This window comes from Mauremys mutica, chromosome 4 (assembly GCF_020497125.1).
Source record: "Mauremys mutica isolate MM-2020 ecotype Southern chromosome 4, ASM2049712v1, whole genome shotgun sequence".
Lineage (NCBI taxonomy): Eukaryota > Metazoa > Chordata > Testudines > Geoemydidae > Mauremys > Mauremys mutica.
This window is the reverse complement of record NC_059075.1, coordinates 42,369,145-42,392,760: the sequence shown is the minus strand read 5'-3', so window position 1 is coordinate 42,392,760 and position 23,616 is coordinate 42,369,145. Positions and strand designations below refer to the sequence as shown.

The following is a 23,616-nucleotide window of genomic DNA, read 5'->3' as shown; positions in this document are numbered from 1 at the left end:
AGTCTGTTCAGATTAAAGGTCTAGAAAAAAATCTGACACTGGGTGCTACATTTCTTAAATGGCCCATTTTAATTAATTTTAAGTCCTAAATAAACCGTTTTAGGGCTTGTCTACACTCACAATGCTTCAGTGGTGTAGCTCCACCACTGTAGCACTTAGTGAAGACACTGTCTATGCCAACAGGAAAGCTTCTCCCATCGGCATAGGTACTCCACCTCACCGAGAGGCAGTAGCTATCTTGATGGGAGAAGCTCTCCCATAAACATAGTGCTGTCTACACTGGAGTTAGGTTGGTATAACTACATTGCTTAGGGGTAGGGATATTCCACACCCCTGAGAAACATAGTTTTAATGACCTAAGTTGGTAGTGTAGACCAAGCCTTAGTTGTAAACTCGTATAGAAAAGTAATTCTGTGCTCAGTATTAGTGCTGTCACTTTTGGGAGGATACACTATATTTTTCACACAAGAGATTGGATCCCTACTTTAAGGGCACACCTTAAATATAGACTTGCTACCAACACCTCCATAATAAATCCACGGATGGGAAGGACAGGGTTAGGAGCAGTATCTCTGTAACTAGGAGGAATGGGATGAGATTTGCTTATGGTCAATTTAAACTGACTACTACTTGAGCTTCTTGACAGTGGGATCTATGGTGTTGGGCTGTGAAATAATTTCTTGGAGGAAAGTTTGGGAGTCCCTTCCTTTGGAATGTTGGAAACCAGACTGGACACAGCTCTGGGAAATGTTCTTTGGTGGTTTGCATTGGATTGTACCTAATTTAGGTCTTTTACATCTGTAATTGCAGCGATTGAGTTGTCTGCCTAATAAATCCCATCTAGTAAGCTGCTTGCCTTCCCCAGAAAGTGTAGCTTGAGTTTTTTGTCCTTGTTCTTAGGTTTGCGACTGTGAGATATGACCAAGGAACTAAGAACATTAAAAACCAGTTCATGCATCTGACCAACTACAGTGTCAACAAGAAGAGTGGAGACTATGTCAGGTACTTAGAATTGCCAAAGAGATGAGAGGATGGGCTTTGGTTCTTGGAGGCGGAACCAAATTCACACCAGGATGGGGGAGCAAATTTGTATGACTGCATCTAAGTATGGCTTTCAAAGGTTAGAGTGATGATCCTGACGCACAGGCCAATTATGTGAGCCCTGCTTCCTTGGTTTGTTTTAGCTGTGATGACCCTGAAGTGGAGGATTATGGGAACAAGTGGAGTATGAGTGCGATGCTGAGGTACCTGAAACAAGAAGGGAGAGACACAACGAGTGAGTAGAGACCCCCCTTTGGTTCCTTCCTTGTGTCCACCAGCAAGAAATCCTAGGAAGAATCCTACTAGGTTCTATCTCAGGGCAGAGGGCAGGATTGTTTCCTGTGATATATTCTCTAGGGCTATGGCCAGCCCTAGTTCTCAATGTTCCCAGTGGGGAGAACCCCAAATCTTCTCTTGCATGGTATATAGTTCAACAGACTGTCAGGGTGTTTCCTGATATTCTTCCTAAGTTTCCCTTTCTTAATGTCCTCCCGTTCCTCCTAGTTATACCTTCTGGTACCACCCTAAATGCTTCCCCTCCTCCACGGCCCCCATGGCTTGTTCAGTCTAGTGAGTCATCAACCTCTTGAACCCTGCAATTTAGTGAACAAATGGCTGGTTACCTGTGTCATCTTGAATGACTCATGGATGTGATATCACTTTTTCATGCCCCAGGTTTTTGAGTTTTGTTGTCCATCTGGGTGCTTAAGTTCTGTAGAACAGCTCTCTTCCATACCTTTACCAGGTCTGCTTTGATGCATCTGCACAGCAGAATCCAAGAAATTTTCTCTTAAGGGACAACTTGTCTGACACTGAGTCCTTAGTAACACTATTTGGCAGCTGCTATGCCCATCCTATAAGTATTACCAAGGAACTTAGAGGATGGAGGAAGGGATTTGAATCAGGCTTCTAAGTGGAACTAAGCCTTTCCCAATTTTATGTGCATGGTTATGCAGTCACTCGTGCTCACTTGCACCAATTAATGTTCTCTCAGTTGCACACGTGATTAGATATTGATACAGATCATTAGAACATTGTTACACTTTATATTATCCAGTGTAAAGCAATAAACTCTCCTAAATAACCAACCACTGAGAGAAATTAGGAAGACATTCCAATGAATTGGTTATTCCATAATTGTCCAGTTAGGGGTTTCTTGCATCTTGCTCTGATGCTAGTGTCACAGACAGAATGCTGGGCTAAGAACGCCAGACTGATCTGGGACAGCAGTTTCTGTATTCTTATGCACATGCAGGAACACTTGTGTACACATGCCCACCCACTCATGTGCACACATTCATGCTTCCTCTTGTACAGATGCTCATACTTTGCATACCTAGGCATACGCACACATGTATTCCCCCACGTATGGAAAATAGTAATTGCAGTACTAAATTAGACCAGAGGTTTATCTAGTTCAGTGGCCAGTATCAAAAGAGCGCTGCCAACAAAGAAACTAACTCCCATTAGTTTGGCTTGTGCCCTTGAGCGTGAGAGTTTCTCTAACACTCTTGATTAGTTAAACCTTAAAACAGTGTGGGTGGGTGATCACTCATGTTAAATTGTGCTGTCATGCATGCTGTATGCTCCTGCTTAAGCTTGCTTGCATTTGCTCTTGCACTCCTCTGAGAATTCACTTGAGTGCTCCTGCCATGGGGTATTCATGTATGCACTCATGATCTCTTGTTCCTCTGGGTATCCACATATGCTCTCATTTGATTGATGTTACCTATGGAGTCACCCATACTCAGATTCACATGCAAACCCAGGAGAGCATTTGCACATGAGTGTAATCTCTGCTTCACATTCTGTTTTGTTTTTTTCCCCTCACAGCACTGATGGCCAATGTGGAGGACCTGATTATTAAGACCATTATTTCTGCTGAGTTGGCCATTGCCACAGCCTGTAAAACCTTTCTTCCACACCGTGGCAGCTGCTTTGGTAAGGAGCCCAGGCATTGTCTTAATATATGGGGCTGTTGCAGGTTCCCTTTTCTCCTGGGTGTCTGTTACCTGCTGCTTCCAGCCCAGGTGTTGTGTGGAAAAGCTTGGACTCCATATTGGGGTAGCAACAGAGGGAAATTTGGGTTTGGCTCTCTGTGCAGACATCCCAGACTGCAGGATTGACCCCAGAGTCACCGTCACACATAGGGGGTCCTGTGATGGGAGGAGTGCTGGATTCTAAGATGAGCAGAATGGTTCAGAGGGAACCTGCAGGGTGTTGGGCATACTGGAGTTGCTGGCCCATTAGTGGTCCTGGAAAGGGTGATGGGTTGAGCACACATTGCTGTGAGATTGGTCCCTAGAAGGAAGGCTTGTTGCATATGAGTGTTGGTGATGCCTGTTGGGCTTGCTTTTGTGTGACTGTACCACATGGCGGCGGCAGAGCCTACCTCTGGCTGAGGCTGTATACAGAGCTATGTGTTGGCAATGGGAAGGGGAAGCTTGGAACAGTTCCAAAAAGCGGTGGCTGGTACCAGTGCATGCCTCCTACTGCTTTCCAATGGCAGCTCCTCAGCCTTCCCTGAGGCGGCCTCCTCCTGCTTCCAGCTGCTCTCTGCAAACACAGAAGGCAGGAGTCCCAAAGTAGAAGATTGCTGAATGCAGAATCAGTCTTATGCTCAGTCAGGGCTTGCACTACAGGCTTCTAGTAGTTTAGGCTGCCCTGTGTTCAGGGACCAAGGGGAATAAGCTGTCTGAGCACAGCCATGACAGGAAAATCCCTTCTGCTGTGGGATTCTTGAAGGTTGGCAGCACTACATACATCTCCATGAGTGTAATGTTAATGCTGTCCAGTTTGGGTCCTGGGAGCTGACAGGATAGAGTGAGGGACCCAGGGAGGAGGTATGCCTGGGCATGTATGGTATCAGGTGTCAGGCTACCACTGAAAGCTGGCCAACTTGCAGGCAGGGCCGGCTCCAGGCACCAGCCCAGCAAGCAGGTGCTTGGGGTGGCCAACAGAGACGGCACGTCCGGCTCTTCGGCAGCAATTCGGTGGCGGGTCCCTCACTCCCTCTCGGAGCGAAGGACCAGCTGCCGAAGACTGAAGTGGCGGCGGTAAAGCTGATCATGATGGCTGGGTTGGTTTTTTTTGCTGCTTGGGGTGGCAAAAACCCTGGAGCTGGCCCTGCTTGCAGGGCCTTTGCTTTTCTGTGTAGCTTTGATCCCTTCTTCAGAGTTACCGGAACTCTTGGAAATGATTGGAAACTTAGCAGTCAGATGGAATTGTTTTTAGTGAAGTATGAAGAATCTATGAAGTAGCAGTTTAGCACCTACTCTAAAAATATCAACAGCCCAATAGAGAGCTGGCCATCTCCCCTGTGTTTCTCCCTCCTCCTCTCAGCCCTTGTCTTAAGTTTACTCTGACCAGCTTGTGGAGAGGCTCTTATACTCCGTATGTCCACTGTGCTGGGTCTGGCTTTAAGGTTATCCCACTTCCTGCTGCCTCCCCAGGATGGGACTTAAATCACCCTCTTGGTTGCTTTCCTCCTCCTCCTCCCCCCAGCCTCCCACAGGGCTGCCGTCCCACAAACCAACTTTCATTCCATTTGTTTGAGTATAAACATGAATTAAGAGCTTCCCAGGAAAGAGAGCTTAAGCAGGAGCCATGCTGCTTCCCAAGGGAGCCAGAGGCATTCCTGGAGTTCTGTACTTGCTGCCACCTTCCCTCCCCCTCTCAGCCAAGTGGTTGGCCATGGTCCTGAGGACCCTGAGCTGTCCCTTGCCTTCCTCCATTGCCCAATCTTTATCCCAGTGCCCTGTTCTCACCCTTTGATGCCTTGCCCCTGCTGTTTCCGTTTACAGCAAGGACACTTGCCAGCTGGGGATGTTAAAGATGGCTGACTCTGCAGTCACAAATGTTAGTGAGAAAACTGAATGAGACATGAATGGCAGAAGGTGGAATCCCTTTGGAAGCCACTTTCTCTCTGTTCCTTCCTCTCTTTTGATAGCAAACAATGCAGCCTGGAAATGACACGCTGGGAAGGATTGGCCATCTAAAAGACTGGGTCAGTCAGGCTTGTCTATTTGATCTTTGTAGCTTACTGGAGTTTCTCCTTGATCGCTCTAGTCAGGCCATACTACAGAACCTTGTTCTGTCCTCTGTTGGGATGGGGTAGAGGCTGGCTACCCTGTGCTCCTGGCCCAGTCTTCCATGGTGCTGGAGATAAGTCTTCCCCCATGCCGTCCTGGTTCTCACATATGCTCATTCTGTAGGTTAGACACACTCTCCTCTTCTACCTGGTTGGGGTACTGCTGGGGACTTTGGGAGAATGTTGGCAATGAATGTGGCAGTAGCTGGCCAGCCTGCCAAGTCCTAACAGCAACCAGTCCTACTGATCTTCTGCCTACTCATGAGTAGTTTCACTGGCAGGTCTGCAGTTCAGCATAGAAGAACATTGTAAGGGGCTGTATAAATTTTATTGCAGCCATATTTGTGTGGGGAGGTGGGAGAGCACAAAGCTGTGAGAACTTGTTGCTTTGATCCGTGCAGCTGCCAGTTGATGCTCCTGCTGGCTGTAGCTTGTGGTTTCTAAATGGCTCTTAATTCCTCATTAAAATTAGTCTGCAAGTGAAATTCTTAACTTGTGACTCTCAGGGAGACTGAGCTGTGGGGCTCAGAACTGATAAAGCTGCCTGAACTGGTTCACCAGCTAATCTATGAAGCCTGAGCCCATGTCATTGGCTGCCCCACATTGTTCCCTAAGAAGACTTCTCCTGTAATGGAATTGGTCTGGCTTTAGAAACATGCTTATAAGAGGAATCTCGTCTTCTGGGGCATTTGCACCTTCTGACTGCACCGACTCTAGAAAGACCCACACTTGGTTTCCTTCTGAAGCCCTTTCCCTGGTGGTAAGGACTCCTCTGACTAATCAAGTTCTCAGTTTTCTAGCCCCTTCATCCTGAAGGATCCCAAAACACTGCACAAACAATTGCTTTCCCTAACACTAAAATGCATCCCTGTCTGGGATGGGATGTGACAGCTGTTCAACAGTGCACAGCAGTGCTCCAAAACTTTAAGGCAGGAAGTGAAGAAAAAAGTTATTTCCAATCAAAATTCCCGCTGCAATTTAGGGGCAGAAGTAATTATTTGAGTTAGAATTTGGCCAGAATCCCAGGACTAACTGAACTACAGTTAAAAGAATCACAGGATCCTTAATGACCACAAATGGTCAGGCCCTTGATTTTTGTCTCATTCCAAAGTCAGCATTTCTAAGTGTAAATATAGTGACCCCTGTCATCCCACTGGGGCACTGCTTTGATTTTTGAACCAGCAGGGAGAATGCCACCTACTTAAATCACCAGCACCACTTTCTGAAGCACCCTGAGTTTTTTCTGTGTGTGGGGGGTCTCTCATTGAAGCAATGACCTGGTTTGACCCTACATAGCTTGAGAAATGTGACTGAATCACAGGCCTAGGTGGTCTGGCTGCAGACATTATATATACATTCTCACTAAGCATTCATTTGGCAGGCAGTCTGGAAAATGCCAGTATTCTAAGGTCAAAGCAATACAGTCTCTGCATTCAGGGAGAAGATCATAGAATATTAGGGTTGGAAGAGACCTCAGGAGGTCATCTAGTCCAATCCCTTGCTTAAAGCAGGACCAACACCAACTAAATCATCCCAGCCAGGGCTTTGTCAAGCCTGACCTTAAAAACCTCTAAGGATGGAGATTCCACCACCTCTCTAGGTAACCCATTCCAGTGCTTCAGGACCCTCCTAGTGAAAGTGTTTCCTAATATCCAACCTAGACCTCCCCCACTGCAACTTGAGACCATTGCTTCTTATTTTGTCATCTGCCACCACTGAGAACAGCCTAGCTCCATCCTCTTTGGAACCCCCCTTTAGGTAGTTGAAGGCTGCTATCAAATCCCCCCTCACTCTTCTCTTCTGCAGACTAAACTCCAGTTCCCTCAGCCTCTTCTCATAAGTCATGTGCCCCAGCTCCCTAATCATTTTCATTGCCCTCCGCTGGACTCTCTCCAATTTGTCCACATCCCTTCTGTAGTGGTGGGACCAAGACTGAACGCAATATTCCAGGTGTGGCCTCATCAGTGCCAAATAGAGAGGAATAATCACTTCCCTCGTTCTGCTGGCAATGCTCCTACTAATACAGCCCAATATGCCATTGGCCTCCTTGCACAAGGGCACACTGCTGATTTATAGCCAGCTTCTTGTCCACTGTAATCCCCAGGTCCTTTTCTGCAGAACTGCTGCTTAGCCAGTCGGTCCCCAGCCTGTAGCAGTGCATGGGATTCTTATGGAGAGGCTCTCATACTCCATATGTCCGCTGTGCAGGAAGGAATGTCCTGCTCATGGGAGGTAATAGTGAAAATGGACACACGCTCCCTTCCCCATTTCCAAAAGGCAGAGGAGCAAGGTCACATGGAAGCAGATGCAGTCTGGAGATAAGGGGTGAAGGTGTTAATTTGCTCCAAACAGAGAATCTAACAAGTCGACCTGTGTGTTATGCAGGCTCTGAGAAAGATGCAGGATACAGGCTCTGACAGCAACAGGTGAACTTTGAGGGAGGATGGGATAGTACTTTGGGTAGGCCTTTGCAGAGGTGATTCAGTATGAGGAGGCAGTGGCTTTGGAGTGCCTGGGTTCAAGCCAATTAAAGGCTTCATTGTTTGTTTTTGCCTCCTGGAGTCTGGGCTTCTGGGTGGGCTAAGAAAGGCCACTTTGAAGCAAACGTCAACCGTTCCCCAGGGTGGTTGGTGGGGGATGGTGTGAAGGCAGCAAGGCTCCATTGCTACAACCCTTCTCTGCACTCATTGAAACAGCCTGAAGAGGCAATATAATGGGTCCCCGCTCACTATTGGCAGAGATCAGTCCAGCCGCTAGGATGTTGCATTTTTTCCACCCTCAAAGGGGAAGACCAGAATACTCAGGATATTACTTGATCTTGGCAGGACAATGATATGGTGTCTTAAGCAAGAACAGCTTTGAGAGTGTGTCCTAGGGCTGAATTGCTCAGAACAGTGCTGCTAGCAGGCTTTCATTGGACTGTCAAGGTGTGGTATAGTAGAAACAGACACTCATGCGTGCTCTGTGATGCCACTCTAGAGCCATGCACTACTGTTTAGCTCTACTGAGACTTAATCTTATCATGAGCTCTCAGTGGATATTGCAGTTCTCTTGTCCATTGTTGTGAGTATTACCACTTCCCGGATAGTAGTGTAGATTCTGCTAGACATAATGGGTTTTCTTGCTTGTGAGAATTTGTCACATAGATTCTCCTGGAATTTACTCCTGTTTGTTTCATACTTGAACCTGGAGAATTCTGGGTGGCTGAATGGTCCTCTTGACCATCCCACTATGACTAACTGGCATGAATACAGGCTTTTGAAGTGGAACCTAGTGGACCAGTCCCAGGTTTGTATGGAAGTGCAGGAGCTCCTGTGCCTCTCTCACAGACAACTTCATTCTTTTGTAGCAACTAGTGCTTCTCTCAAAATTATATTTTGGATGTAATACAGGACAGCGGCGCATGTCCTTTGAAGTCTCCTGGCCATTTTTCATCCTTTGCCATCCAATGACTTTCCGGGGATGCTATATGGAGATGGGGAAATTTTCTCTTTACACAGAACTTAAGAACAACCGTTTCTTGGAAGAAAGGATATGCCACTTTTTAATAGTGGGTATGTAGAACTAATGTGATGTAATGAGACACAATCTTTCCCCTAAGCCAGGGATCCCCAAACTTTTCAGTGTTATGCCCCCCCTTACCCCTGGCTGCACCCCTCTCCCCCACCAGGAGCCAGGGCTGTGCCGCAGCTCCCAGTGGGGAGTGGGGGGAGGGATGCGGGCAGGGGTAAGGGGGCCACAGCTGGGGGCAGGTCTTGGGCCAGGAATGGGATCTCAGCCTGTGGGGTGGGGGCAAGGCTGGAGGTAGGGCCAGGGCTGAGTGGAACTGGGTGTCGCTGGCCTAGGCCTCCTGTGCCCCCCCAGTTTGGGGACCACTGCCCTGAGCACCGGATCACACCACCCATGAGCTTATTGCTGATAAATTGTTCTTCCATGGTCTTCATCACAGGAATCCTGTCTGGTACTGCAGAACTAGTGTATGTTCACCTTGCCCCCTAGAATACTCTCTCCATCACCGGTCTGTATACGTGATGAGTAAACTGTAGGTGGTGTAGCCTCTCTTTCTCAGCTCAAATGCAGGCAGAGTTCACTCTAATCAAAATCCTTTGCATTAATCCATTTAATTTGTAAATTCAGACACAACACTAACCTGGAATTCTGCTGCTCTTCCTTGATCTCCAGACACCAAAGGCTTCCTGGAGATTGGAAAAAAAAAATCTCTATGTCGCAATGAAGTTTACAAACCTCTCTGTGTTGGCTTCTGTCAATATCCAGGCAGATGGTACCTCTAATATCAGATGGTGTTAGGCTATATTTTGAGCCCTTTACCTTTAACTTTTTCACAGGTAATCTCCAGCCTCTTGTAGCCTGCCAGCCCTACCCCTGGACTGGATCTTCTGGCTGGATGTGCAAGAACTGTCTCTATCAGTTATTTATACTTTAGTAGCACAGAGGCGCTCGAGTCATGGAGCAGGTCCCTATTGTGGTAGATGCTGTACACCAGGGTTCGCCATTCCAGGCCAATGGGGCCTGCGGGACGTGGTGTGGGCTGAGGGATGTGCTGGCCACCCCTTCCTGCAGCCTCCATTGGCCTGGAACAGCAAACCACAGGCTGTGGGAGCTGCGATTGGTCGCACCTGTGGACACTGCACGTAAACAAACCGGCCCGGCCCACCAGCAGATTCCCCTGACGGGCCCTGTGCCAAAGGTTGCTGATCCCTGTTGTACACAAACACAACAAAAGGGCAGCCTCAGCACTAAGGAATTTGTAGTCTAAGTCTAAGACAAGAGACGGATACAGACAGACAAGGGAGTGCAAGGAAACAATATTGGTCAGCATGAGTGACTAGTCTTAGCATACCAGCAGCCTAACAGTTTGTCATGCTGTCTCTCAAGTGGCTCCTGACCATGAGTTCCTATCACAGTGAAGACTGTCAGAAGCAGGGTAGATACCCTGACCCAGTGGTGTGTTCTATAATTAGATTTCACCAAACCAGTACCAAATGTGAACTCTTGGATCACTCTAACAGCCTTACCATGGAGTCATAGACAATACCTTTACACTCTCCACTCTCTCTCTCCACCCAGACAAACTGAACTTACTTATAAATGGTCCCTTATACCAAAAATCACAAATAATCCAGGTTACTTGCAGTCCTAGAGACCAGTCACTCACCCAGGTCGAGTTGCATTCGAGACCTCATACCTAAGATGACGGTGTTAGCCAGTTCTATAGTAAACTAACTATAGATTTATTAGCTAAGAAAAGGAAATAAGTTATTGAGAGATTAGAATATATGTACAGGTTAAGAAGTCTGTACTTCAAAAATGGTGGCAAATGTAATAAATGGCCTGTTTCTCAAAAGTCTTTTCCGGGTACCCAGATTGTCTGGGGGGATCTTTGCTTTGCATTTGGTACCCTTCCCTGTAAGAGTCCAAACAATCCAGAGATACAGGATCTTTACCTGAATCTATACTTGTAGCTTCTTCTTATAGAAAACAAGCTGATAGTCACCACCCACATGGGTTCTTCCTTTGACTGGAGAGAGAGAGGAGTACATTTAGAGTCTTTGATATCTGATCATCACCCACAATGACCACTTGCCTTCATATGTGCAGGAATTAGTACCTTCCTGTTAAAATTCTTCACTTTCTTTATGCAAGGTTTCTTTCTCATTTGATGGGTTATTTATTTAGGGGTATATATAATGTAAATGTTTGTTACATTATAACAGGCTACAGATACATTATTTTAATTTATTTAATATCCCATTAGTTTTCATGAAGTTAATACACTAAATACATTATCATACAATTAACAACCACTTTAATCTATATTAATACACAAGTGAAATGGCCTGGGGTTTTGGCATGAGCTGGTACCTGGTCTGCCAGCATGTCACTGTTTGCAGCTTTTTGTATGCTTTATGGCAGAGGAGAGTTTTAAGAGAGCTGAAGGAGAATGAATTAATTATGCCCTTATCGTGATTTAGACTGGTGACTCTTAACCTTTCCAGACTACTGTACCGCTCTCAAGAGTCTGATTTGTATCATGTACCCCCACGTTTCACCTCACTTCAAAATGACTTGCTTACAAAATCCAACATAAAAATACAAGTGTTACAGCAGCATGCTATTACTGAAAAATTGCTTACTCTCATTTTTACCTATAACGATAAAATCAATCAATTGGTGTGTGTATAATATATATAATACTTACATTTCACTGTATAGTATATGGAGCAGTATTGACAAGTCATAGTCTGAATGAAATTTTAGTTTATACTGACTTTGCTAGTGCTTTTTATGTAGCCTGTTGTAAAAATAGGCAAATATCTAGATGAGTTGCTGTACCCCCAGGGCTACATCTACCCCTGCTTTGAGAGCCACTGATTTAGAACACTTCCCTTCTCCAAGCAGAAATAAGAGCTCTCCTTTCATAGCAGGAAGAAATTAGCACTATGGTCTGCGCACTAACTTAATTATTTTTGGAAAACTGCCCCAGCTGGAAGCCAAGGATACCCTTGATGAACTAATATTCCTATACCACCTCTAAGAAGCTGTAGGGATGAAGGGAAAGGCCCTGAAATGACTTCTATCTTTCTCAGATGCAACCCTGGATGGTTGTCTTGAGCAACTGTCCCTCAACTTCCAAAGTCCTCACCTGTAGAGTCTCCTAAAGCTCAGTGTTCTCCTTTATGTTATTCAACATCTATTATGAGCCATTGGGGGAGCTGGTGAGACAACATGGACTGGAGTGCCAAAATATGCAGATAGCACTCAGCTCTACTTTTTACGTACAGTGCAAACTACCATCTCAGAGCACTTGCAGGCCCTACCTGAAATTGACACCTGGATCAGAGCAGCTGGCTAATGCTGAGCCCAAGCAAGATTAAGGTGATGCTGATAGGAATTGGGAAATGCTTTTGAAGACTATATCTGATATCCTCCTTTATCTGCTCTTGGAGGACTAAATAGCCATTATGAAAGAAAAATGCCCACTTATATCTGCAAGCTGCCACAATATTATTGCAGCGCGTGTGTGTGTGTGTCCGTCCCTCTCTCTGTTCCCGATTTATTACAGTTAATTTTCTAGGAATAAATCCTTCCTGCTGAAAAGCTTCACCTAGTATAAAATGCAGCAGCTTGCCTTTGTTATCATGCACCATCACCCTGCTGCTCTTCTCCCTGCTTTGGCTCTGGCTCCTGAGTGAATACGTAGACTGGTTGAGTCCCTGTCCTGATATTTAGAGCCCTCTATAAGATTGGTCCTAGCTGCCTGAAAGATCACCTCTCCTGCAACCGTAACCTTCCACAATGACTGTGTTCCACTGAATCAATTAAATTTAAGTAATAACGAGTGTCTTATGAGTGCACTTTCATAGGAACTGGATCTAGTCTGAAATCCCTTCAAGAGAGAAGGATGACTTTGGACCTCACACAACTCTAGGGGCCACTCCAGGCACCAGCACGCCAAGTGCGTGCCTGGGGTGGCAAGCCACAGGGGGTGCTCTGCCGGTCGCCGTGAGGGCGGCAGGCAGGTTGCCTTCGGTGGCATGCCTGCGGAGGGTCCACTGGTTCCACGGCTTCGGCAGACCTCCCGCAGGTGTGCCACCGAATCTGCGGGACCAGGGACCTCCCACAGGCAAGCCGCCGAAGGCAGCCTGCCTGCCATGCTTGGGGCGGCACAATACCTAGAGCCGCCCCTGCACAACGCAGAACTAAATCTAAAACTTTGCTTTGGTGTGGCTTTCCCGCATAGTTACACCCCTTGTTATCTAAAAAGCTAACTCACTGCTACATACGAGGAGTGTGATATTGTTTGTTTTTAATTCTGAGGGTCACCTGGCTGTTAGGGAGATTAGTGCTGTAGCAGAACCTGGATAGGCAGATGTACCCTCTTTCTCATGTGGCAGGATGCTGAGAATTAGAGTGGTGGAGGCAGCAGTTAGCCAGCTCTGAACTTCCTTTGGGATGAAAAGAAATGTAGATGTCCTCTTCAAAGTAGCTTAGCCATGTGGAACACTAAGCCCCATCTTCCTTATGGAGACTGCAGAGCTGAGTTATACCTCTGTGCACTTTGGGGAGCTGTGGCTAGACTCTAGGGCTACCTCACACCTTCCAGGAGACTGCATGAGGATGGAAAATAATTTGGCTGGTAAAGAATGAGAAGTGTTCTTTGCTATTAGTTATGCAGGAAAGCTTCCTCTTCCCCTGTAAGGGAGGGAGATAACCCTGAGCCTTCTGGTGGGGTGGGTTTGGGAGCCCTGTTTGCAGTGATCCTTTTGCTGAGTGGGAGCTCATGTTCTAAGTATTGGCATCAGATGCTGCCTTCTGATATCTTGCTTGAGCCTTTGAAATTGTATGAGAATGAAATTTTTTTTTGTGGTTCACAGTAGCTGAAGAAGGGGAGTAATCTGAGGAGCTGTGGAAACCTGATTGCCCATCTGCCAGCTCCCCATATTTCCTCAACATTGGGATGCAAGATGGGCTGTCAGACCTGATGCTGCCCTTGCCATAACTAAGGGGAAATCCTAGCATACAGTCATCTTTCAATCAGTTTGCTCTCTCTGATCCCTCTATAACAGGGAGTGACAGCCAGGCATCCTGGCTACAGCTGCAGAGGAGACACCTTTGCTCTCTGGTGTTCTCACAGGGGCTTCCCCTCTTCATGCTGCTTACATGTGAGTTCAGTACCTTTGCCTGCAGAAGAAGAAAAGATGGGGTGAGAGTGAGGCATTTTTCAGTGTGAAATCGTCCTGGTTCATTCTCCAAAGTGGGACATAGGCTAATGAAACACTTCTAGGGTATGTGGGATGCTGGATTTTTTTTGCCTAGGATTTGTGTGTAGTAGTTCCCAGTCTGTGTCCGGATGCCCATTGGTGCTGAGTATCTCAGTTCTAACTGAGCTCCACCTGTTGGACTTCTCACCAAACTGCTGTGAGGGGATCCAAACACCAAGTCCCCATATGCCTTAAACCAGGGGTTCTCAACCTTTTTCTTTCTGAGGCTCCTCCCCGCAACATACTATAAAAACTCCAGGGGCCAGCAGAGGGGCCTCTGGGTTCCTGGCTTCAGCCACGGGGGTGGTGAGGGTGGCTTGAAGCTTTAGCCATGCAGGGCTCAGGGCTTCCGGACTTCAGCCACCAGGCAGAAGAGAGCTGGGGCTTTAGGTGTGCAGGGGGTGGTTCTGCCCTGCAGGGGCATCAGGGATTTAGACCCATGGCTCTGCTCCCGGCTTCAGCCCTGTGGGGGTGCTGGGGCTGGGGGCTTCAATCCTGTGCCTCCGTTCCTGGCTTAGCCCCCCACCCCCCTAGGGGACATCTAGGCTCAGAGCTCCCCATGGCTCTGCTCCAGTTTCAGCTCCACGGTGTGCTGGGCATTGGGGGCCCCACACTTCACCTTTAGGGCCCCGTGGCCCCCTGCAACGAGCTCGTGGCATCACGGGGTGGGAGGGGGGGCAACAGATCCCTGGTTGACAACTGCTGCTTTAAGCATCAAGAGTCTGAATGGAGTCCAGACCCTGCCTGTAACTGGGATCTCTAGGCACATTCATGGAGTGTGGGTCATCTGCCTAGTACTTCCCCTGACAGCTGAGACTTCTTGGTCCAGCTGTCCAGCCCCTGGGACTAGTGCTAGCCCCCCCCCCCCCCCGATGTCCCCAGATCTTAAATTCCAGCTCTGAGAATGGTCTAGATTTACAATTTACCTTTTCCGGGGCATGTGATAGATGTAGCATATAACACACAGATGTGACACTGGATTTTAAAACACCATTGCTCTTTATATAGAGAGAAAGCCCAAGAGTGTATAGATCATTTATAAAACAACAAACCCCTGCTCACAATGCCCCCCCATTTTAGCTCACTCTTCTCTTGCAGAACTGTGTAGAAGCATTTGTGGTAGAAGCATCCAGTGTATGCCCTGTAAAAGTAAAAGGGGTCAATCTTGGTCCCGTTTGGCACATGTACCCCATCCTCTCTATAAGTGTAAGAGCAGCATATAAATTAGCAACAGCAATGTACAAAAACACGTAAGACATGGTTCCTGCCCCAGAGAACTTAGTATGTCAATAGATAAGACAAAGGGTGGGGAAAGGAATGCTATACAAGCAGAATGATTGGGGTGCTGACTAGCAAGTGTCTTCTTAGTTTCACTTATATATAGGAGTGGAGGAAAGGAGGGATGGGACATTGAGCGGGTGGGGGGAAAGGATGGGAAAAGGGGAAAAAAGTGGGAGAGAATGATGGAGAGAGGCATATGGAAGGTGAAGTTGGTAGCTAAGGTAGGGGAAGCCAGGAGGCTCCGCACACTGCCCCTGCCCCAAGCACCACCCCTGCAGTTCCTATTGGCCGTCAGCTGTGGCCAGTGGGAGCTGCAGGGGCAGCACCTGCAGACGGGGCAGCATGTAGAGCTGCCTGGCCATGCCTCCGTGTAGGAGCCGGAGGGAGGACATGCTGCTGCTTCCAGGAGCTGCTTGAGGTAAGCGCCACCCAGAGCCTGCACCCCAGACCCCCTGCAGTGCCCCAACCCCCCCTGCCCCAGCCCTGATCCCCCCTCCTGCTCTCTGAACCCCTCAGTCCCACCCTCCTGCACCCCAGAGCCCACACCCATGGCCAGAACCCTCACACATGCACCCCAACCCCCTGCCCCAGCCCGGAGCCCCCTCCTGGACCCTGAACTCCTCATTTCTGGCCCTATCCCAGAACCCGCACCCCCAGCCAGAGTCCTCACCCCCTCCCACACCCCAGCCTCCATTTTCATCAGCATTCATGGCCTGCCATACAATTTCCATATTCAGATGTGGCCCTTGGGCCAAAAAGTTTGGCCGCCCCTGGCTTATGGGGTGGGAGGTTGCAGACCAGCAGTTGCTATTGACCCACTCACCTTTTCCATCTAGCTGCTTGGCTGTCCCTCGGGTTTTGTACACTAGAAACTACAGGTCCTCACTCTAGCTTAGACTATCTTTTGGAAGAATGTGCTTAGCTTATCCATGAGATTTTTTTTTTCTTGTTCAAAACCCTTAAATGTTTACACTCATAACCTCCTCCTCCTCCTTCCCTCTCCCCTGCCAGAGCCTTCTCAGCCTGGGAAACAAGAAACCTCGATGCAGATCAGCCTCACTTTCTTGGGCTGGACCAACTGATTAGTTCTGTGCTGTTTTGCTTCCCACTCAGTGTCTGGCTACAGGGCCCAGAAAAACATGCAGGCAACATTCACAAATTGTGCTGCCATTTCCTTCTCCTCCAAGTCCCCCCAGTAGCTCATTAACTTACTATTGCAAGCTACATGAGCTCTTGAACAGCTGCCTGCAAAGGAGGATCTTGTCAAACAGTCCAGCTCACCAGAGCCCACATGAATGTCAAGCAGGTGACAAAATGCTGGGGCCAGAATTCTAGGTGAGCAGCATGGTACAGTAATTCTATTGCTCTTGTTCCGTTAGGGAACTGATCAATTAAATGAAAATCCTTTCCCTGTGCCAATCCCATGTTCTGCAATATTTAAAAAGAATGTGCATAAATTGCGCTGATGTTAACTGTCTCCAACACTTAGTACTGTGCCAAGAAATTGCTTTGGTGCCAACTTACTTACAAGTATCAGAGGGGTAGCCGTGTTAGTCTGGTTCTGTAGAAGCAGCAAAGAATCCTGTGGCACCTTATAGACTAACAGATGTTTTCAGCATGAGCTTTCGTGGGTGAATACCCACTTCTTCGGATGCAAGTAGTGGAAATTTCCAGGAGCAGGTTTATATATGCAAGCAAGAAGCAAGCTAGAGATAACAAGGTTAGTTCAATCAGGGAGGATGAGGCCCTGTTCTAGCAGTTGAGTGAAAACCAAGGGAGGAGAAACTGGTTCTGTAGTTGGCAAGCCATTCACAGTCTTTGTTTAATCCTGAGCTGATGGTGTCAAATTTGCAGATGAACTGGAGCTCAGCAGTTTCTCTTTGAAGTCTGGTCCTGAAGTTTTTTTGCTGCAGGATGGCCACCTTAAGATCTGCTATTGTGTGGCCAGGGAGGTTGAAGTGTTCTCCTACAGGTTTTTGTATATTGCCATTCCTAATATCTGATTTGTGTCCATTTATCCTTTTCCTTAGAGACTGTCCAGTTTGGCCGATGTACATAGCAGAGGGGCATTGCTGGCATATGATGGCATATATTACATTGGTGGACGTGCAGGTGAATGAACCGGTGATGGTGTGGCTGATCTGGTTAGGTCCTGTGATGGTGTCGCTGGTGTAGATATGTGGGCAGAGTTGGCATCGAGGTTTGTTGCATGGATTGGTTCCTGAGTTAGAGTTACTATGGTGCGGTGTGCAGTTACTGGTGAGAATATGCTTCAGGTTGTCTGTGGGCGAGGACTGGCCTGCCACCCAAGGCCTGTGAAAGTGTGGGATCATTGTCCAGGATGGGTTGTAGATCCCTGATGATGCGCTGGAGGGGTTTTAGCTGGGAACTGTATGTGATGGCCAGTGGAGTCCTGTTGGTTTCTTTCTTGGGTTTGTCTTGCAGTAGGAGGCTTCTGGGTACACGTCTGGCTCTGTTGATCTGTTTCCTTATTTCCTCGTGCGGGTACTGTAGTTTTGAGAATGCTTGGTGGAGATTTTGTAGGTGTTGGTCTCTGTCTGTGGGGTTAGAGCAGATGCGGTTGTACCTCAGTGCTTGGCTGTAGACAATGGATCTTGTGGTGTGCCCAGGATGGAAGCTGGAGGCATGAAGGTAGGCATAGCGGTCGGTAGGTTTTCGGTATAGGGTGGTGTTAATGTGACCATCAATTATTTGCACCGTAGTGTCTAGGAAGTGGACCTCCCGTGTAGATTGGTCCAGGCTGAGATTGATGGTGAGGTGGAAGCTGTTGAAATTGTGGTGGAATTTTTCCAGAGTCTCCTTCCCATGGGTCCAGATGATGAAGATGTCATCAATGTAGCGTAGGTAGAGAAGGGGCGTGAGTGGACGGGAGCTGAGGAAGCATTGTTCCAGGTCAGCCATAAAAATATTGGCATATTGTGGGGCCATGCGGGTGCCCATAGCGGTGCCACTGATCTGGAGATATATATATTGTCATCAAATTTGAAATAGTTGTGTGTGAGGATAAAGGCACAGAGCTCAGCAACCAGTTGTGCTGTGGCATCATCAGGGATACTGTTCCTGACAGCTTGTATTCCATCAGCGTGTGGGATGTTTGTGTAGAGAGCCTCTACATCCATGGTGGCCAGGATGGTGTTTTCTGGAAGGTCACCAATGCATTGTAGTTTCCTCAGGAAATCAGTGGTGTCACGGAGATAGCTGGGAGTGCTGGTGGCATAGGGTCTGAGTAGAGAGTCCACATATCCAGACAGTCCTTCAGTGAGAGTTCCAATGCCCGAGATGATGGGGCGTCCAGGATTTCCAGGTTTGTGGATTTTGGGCAGTAGATAGAATAGCCCTGGTCGGGGCTCTAAGGGTATGTTGATTTGTTCCGGTGTTGGTGTAGGGAGTGTCCTGAGTAGATGGTGCAGTTTCTTAGTGTATTCCTCAGTGGGATCTGAGGGAAGTGGCCTGTAGAATTTGGTGTTGGAGAGTTGTCTGGCGGCCTCCTTTTGGTAGTCAGACCTGTTCATGTGACAACAGCACCTCCTTTATCAGCCTCTTTGATTATAATGTCAAGATGGTTTCTGAGGCTGTGGATGGCATTGCGTTCTGCACGACTTAGGTTATGAGGCAAGCGATGTTGTTTTTCCACGATTTCTGCCTGTGCACGTCGGCGGAAGCATTCAATGTATAGGTCCAGACTGTCATTTCGACCCTCAGGAGGAGTCCATGTGGAGTTCTTCTTTTTGTGCTGTTGGTGGGAGGGTAACTGTGTATCAGTGCGCTGTTCAGTGTTGTCCTGAAAGTATTCTTTGAGTCGGAGACGGCGAAAGTAGGCTTCCAGATCGCCGCAGAACTGTATCGTGTTGGTGGGGGTGGCAGGGCAGAAAGAGAGTCCCCGAGATAGGACAGACGTTTCTTCTGGGCTGAGTGTGTGGTTGGATAGATAACTTACAGTCATATTTGTTGTACCATCTTTCTTGTAAGTTGTGTCCCAAAATGGGAGAATGTGCTGTATAGAAGGAAATAAAATCAGTCCTGGAATGGGAAGCTGGCCTCAGTCTGACCAATTAAAGAGGAGTGCATCTAGCACATGTAATACATTCTGAGTGAGAGAGCATTTGGCGAGAGGCTTTTTTTTAACAGTGATTTGCAACATGGTGGAGCATCAGTAAAGTGAAGTTACTGGGAGGCTGTCAAAGTGGCAGGAGCTGCAGAGAAGAAGGATCTTGCACCCACCTGGGGATTATGTGGGAGTACAGAGGGAAAGCTAGTGCTAGATGAGTAGATGGAGAGATTGTGATGGTAAAAAGAATGGAGGTCCATGTGGCAGACTAGGGAAGACATGAAAGGTTTTAAAAGCAAAGAGGGTGAATTTTTGTTTTAAATAGGATCCTGGAAATAAAGTGGAATTAGTGAAAGTGTTGGAAGATGGGATGATTTGGTTGTGTTGCTTTATGCCTCTGTGTGTGAAAATGTAGGTAGCATAATTCTGCACATGCTAGGGTCTGGACAGCTAGGTCTTGGGGAGGAAAGTGTTTCTAATTCTTCCTCTCTCTTCTTCTCTCTTCTACCTTTGTTTGCTGTTCCTGCCTGTGCCCCTCCCTTTCTCATCCTTCTTTCTCCAGGTTTTCCTGGGGCTAGTTTTCTGGACTCCCCCAGAGCTGGTAGTGTCTTTCGCCCTCATTCTAGGGAAGCCAGACTCCCATCTGAGAGGGTATCTGAGCTAGAGGGATCGGTAAGCCTCAGATGAGTCAGCTGGCAGGAGTGCCCCAACAGAGGCTCAAATTGGGCATTTTCTGGGCTCCCTGGGCTATTATTGTTTATGAAAGTGACACCATTTGTGTTTTCAGAGCTGTATGGTTTTGATGTCCTTATTGATGCTACTCTCAAGCCCTGGCTACTGGAGGTGAACTTATCCCCATCCCTGGCCTGGTAAGTGATTCCGAGCTTCAAGAAATGGAAGGGCTGGGACCTCAGTAAAGATGGTGGAATCTCTGGCCACACTAAGTGCATGCCCTGGGCGGGCATGGCTGAATGAAATCCTTGGTATATTGTTCCATTATTAATGGGCTTACAGAGTGGATCTTCTTTGCTGTTCCTTTTCATAGTGACCTGGGTGCATCAGGAATTCTGAAGGAGTCCAATTGGGGTTCTATTTGCTTTCTAACTATTTCTTTGTTACTATGGCTAATATCTCATAACCTAGGGTCGTATTTGACTACTCATTTTTCTTCTCCTCTCACACAAGTTGTTTCCAAATCCACAATGCATCAGAGATCTGTCCCTTCCTCCCTGTCACACAGCTATAAACTGTTGTCCATACAGTTTCTTGTCTATTACTGGAACATCCTCCTTTCTAGCCTCCCCAATACCCATTTTGCCCATGTCTTAAGTCCATTCAGATTGTGGCCACTGAAATTATTTTTCTGATCCAGTGTTCCATACATACATGCCTGCATACCTGACCTAGTATTATTGCATTCTCTCCTCTTTCCTTCTACTTTGCCACTGATGCCAGCCTCTGTACGCCATTCATCTTCCACAGAGCATAGTGTCCTTATGGTCCTACAATAAAGAACTCTTGGCTCCCAGGGCCTCAGGGGCTTAGCCTGTTTTTCAGTCCAGATGAATTTCAGTTTAGCTCTGTGTACATACATGCTTTTCATTTCCCCTTCTATCTGACCCCTGCATCTGTCTGACCCCTTCAGGGTCCATCTACTTTCTCTGATCATTTGTTCACTGCTTCTTAGCATCCATTGATCTGTCATTTTATATGGATGGGTGGTTACTGTTTAACATTTGTATTGCAATTACACCCATTCTGCTATGTGTTGTAGAGATACATGGAAACCCAGTCTCTTCCCAAGAAGAGCTAACAGCCCTCCCCAAATGATGCCCAAAGGGAATGTGGGAACGGATTATAATTGAATAGATACAGTGTTTAGAGGCAGACATAATTCATCCACTATTTTTGTGATACAAAGATAATCAACTATACTTTCCCCATATCTTCCATTCGGTTTGTGCTCTCTGAGAACTGATCCACTGGGAATATGATGAAAGGGAATCTGTGTTGGGCATTGATGCTTTCCATGAACTGCCAAATAACTGACTCCTCCTGTCTCTTGTTGCATATGGGGACAGTGATGCTCCTTTGGACCTGAAGATCAAAGCTAGCATGATTTCGGACATGTTTACCCTTGTAGGTGAGTGCAACAGAAACTTCAACATGACTCTTTACTGCATGTTAAGGTGCAGTTTTGTGTGATGTATTGTATTAGGCTTGGGTAGATGTGTCAGGTTTTGAGGTTTGTGTATGTATTATAATGGATGGGGGTGTTTGAGTTAAGAAGAGTGGGTGCATTGAGTTATGGGGACGGTGTGTGTCTTGAGTTGCATGGATGGAATTGTAGGTGGGTGGATATGGTGTATTGGATAGTTATACTATGTTGAGGGTGTGTGGGTAAGTGTTCTGGCTTGTCAGATATATTTGGATAGGGGGTGAGTTAGTGTGTTGGATTGTAGAACAATATGGTGTGTGGAGGTGTGTTGTGATGAGTGTTCTGTGGTGGGTCAGGGTGTAATAAGTTGTGGGAATGGTGGTGAATGTATTAGATGCGAAGGGTACCAGAAGAGATGCTACCCAGTGGACTGCTGTTGTGCAGGCTGAGCAATTCCTTCTTTTAAATGTGTTGAAAACTCTTGTTTGGTTTGTAAAGCTGTCTGTTTCCTTGACTCCCCAAAATGTGTGACTGCATTTTACAGCCTACTCAAGGGAGTTAAAGAGAAATGAAAAAATGTTTTTGTAGGGTTGAATGCTCCAAAGTGAAGGCAGTGTTAGTAAGTTGTGATTAGGCTGTACAAATGTGGAGTTGTGGGTGTGAAGATCTGCATAATTGTAATGTGTAGAAGTGTTTAGCTAGCAGAGTACCCTGCAACTAATATTTTACATTACTTGTTGAGAGGTGTTGGTTCGATTTTTGGTGTCTTACTTTTTGGGCCCGGAAAGAGGTAGAAAAATGCTACCAACACAGCATGCTTAGCCACTGAATGGAAGAGGGCACTCCTCTGTGTTCTTTAGCAACTCTTCTTATTAAATGCTGGCTTTTCAAGGGCATGCTTTCTGGTTCTAAGGCAGAAATATTATGCAATGAGGGGGGAGGGATGGGGGAGGACTCGAGAGTTAAATAAACCAAGGCATACTGAGGAAAAAAACTTTTGGGACCTTGTTCAGGGAAACACGCACCTGGGTTCGTGGTTGATAAAACTGTTGGTAGGAATGCTAGGTTGTGTTTCAGGAGCTGCCCAACTCTCCCAGAAATTAAAGGTGGTTTATGGAATAGTGTCCCTGTAGGTGCTCCACTTCAGGTGTGCATGCATCCCACACACCTTCAACTGGAGATTTTCATTAGCAGTGTTTGTTCGACCCGTGCATGTGCCCTACACACCCTCATGCCCCAAACCAATGCTATGTAGGGCTTCATGGATGAACTGCTCTCAGTTTCTTCTTAACTGTCACAGCCTGAGATGGAGCTTTAGCATATCCGCCTTGAACGGGCTTCAACTAAAAGTTTGTTTTTCCTCCTAGTAGTGAGTTTAGTTTTTAGATAGTTTGATAGTTTAGTAGTTGAGAGGATTAGTTTTGTTCCTGTCTCCTCCCTCTGGGAAGGCTTGTCTTCCTTGGGAAAGGCATGGCCAGCTCACCAGGGTTCAGATGTTGCCTCACTTGCTGGGAGGCCATTCTGATTAGCAGCAACCACTCCAAATGTGTTTGCTGCATTGGAGATTTGCACGTCCCTCAGAAGTATCACTTCTGTCTGATCCTTAAATTCAGAGCAAGCAGGAACCAGGACATAAAGTTGAAGCTACTAATGATTGAGTTTTCCCTTTGCCCTGCTGCAGAGCCAGGTCAGGAAACACCCCCTTCTGCTGGTACACCAGTCTCTGGGCAGATCCAGCGCCCCTTTGATCTTGGTTCAACTGTCCCCAGAAAGGGGGAGACTCCAGAGACTTCCTTGAAGGGTCCCAGGAAGAGGAGCTCCAACTTCCTTCTTAAGGAGCCTGCTCCTAAATGACTTCTGTCTCCCAGTTGTTCAGCTGTTTCAGAAGCTTAAACTTTTTGGCTTAGTATTGTAGAGGCAAAGGACTCTTTTGATAGCGGCGGGGCTGGATAGCCCTGAAGCTATTCCAAGAGCAAACACTGCTCTGACCAAGCGTCAGTACTGTTCAGACAAGAGGGCAAGGAGAACCATTCCTCCAGGCCAGTATTGTTGGACGCACAGCTTTACTGTCAGCACCTTCCCCAATGGGTTCCTCTGTACTGAACAAGCCTAAGTGTCTAATTCCTCTGGCACCCACCTCAGAGCACTCTAAATCTTCGGTACCATTTATCTCTACAGACACAAACACCAACAT

The 23,616-nt window shown here is 47.1% G+C and overlaps 1 protein-coding gene across 7 annotated transcripts in view; it reads left to right on the top strand.

The window, feature by feature from the left end:
- The window catches only part of TTLL5 (tubulin tyrosine ligase like 5), a 233,541-nt gene that overhangs the window by 49,776 nt on the left and 160,149 nt on the right, over positions 1-23,616 (top strand). For all 7 annotated transcript variants that reach the window (XM_045014664.1, XM_045014666.1, XM_045014665.1 and 4 more), the window contains 5 exons: positions 901-1,002; positions 1,185-1,276; positions 2,875-2,982; positions 20,052-20,133; positions 21,346-21,407. In XM_045014664.1, the coding sequence (XP_044870599.1) occupies positions 901-1,002; positions 1,185-1,276; positions 2,875-2,982; positions 20,052-20,133; positions 21,346-21,407 (446 nt within the window). The remainder of the gene's footprint in view (positions 1-900; positions 1,003-1,184; positions 1,277-2,874; positions 2,983-20,051; positions 20,134-21,345; positions 21,408-23,616) is intronic.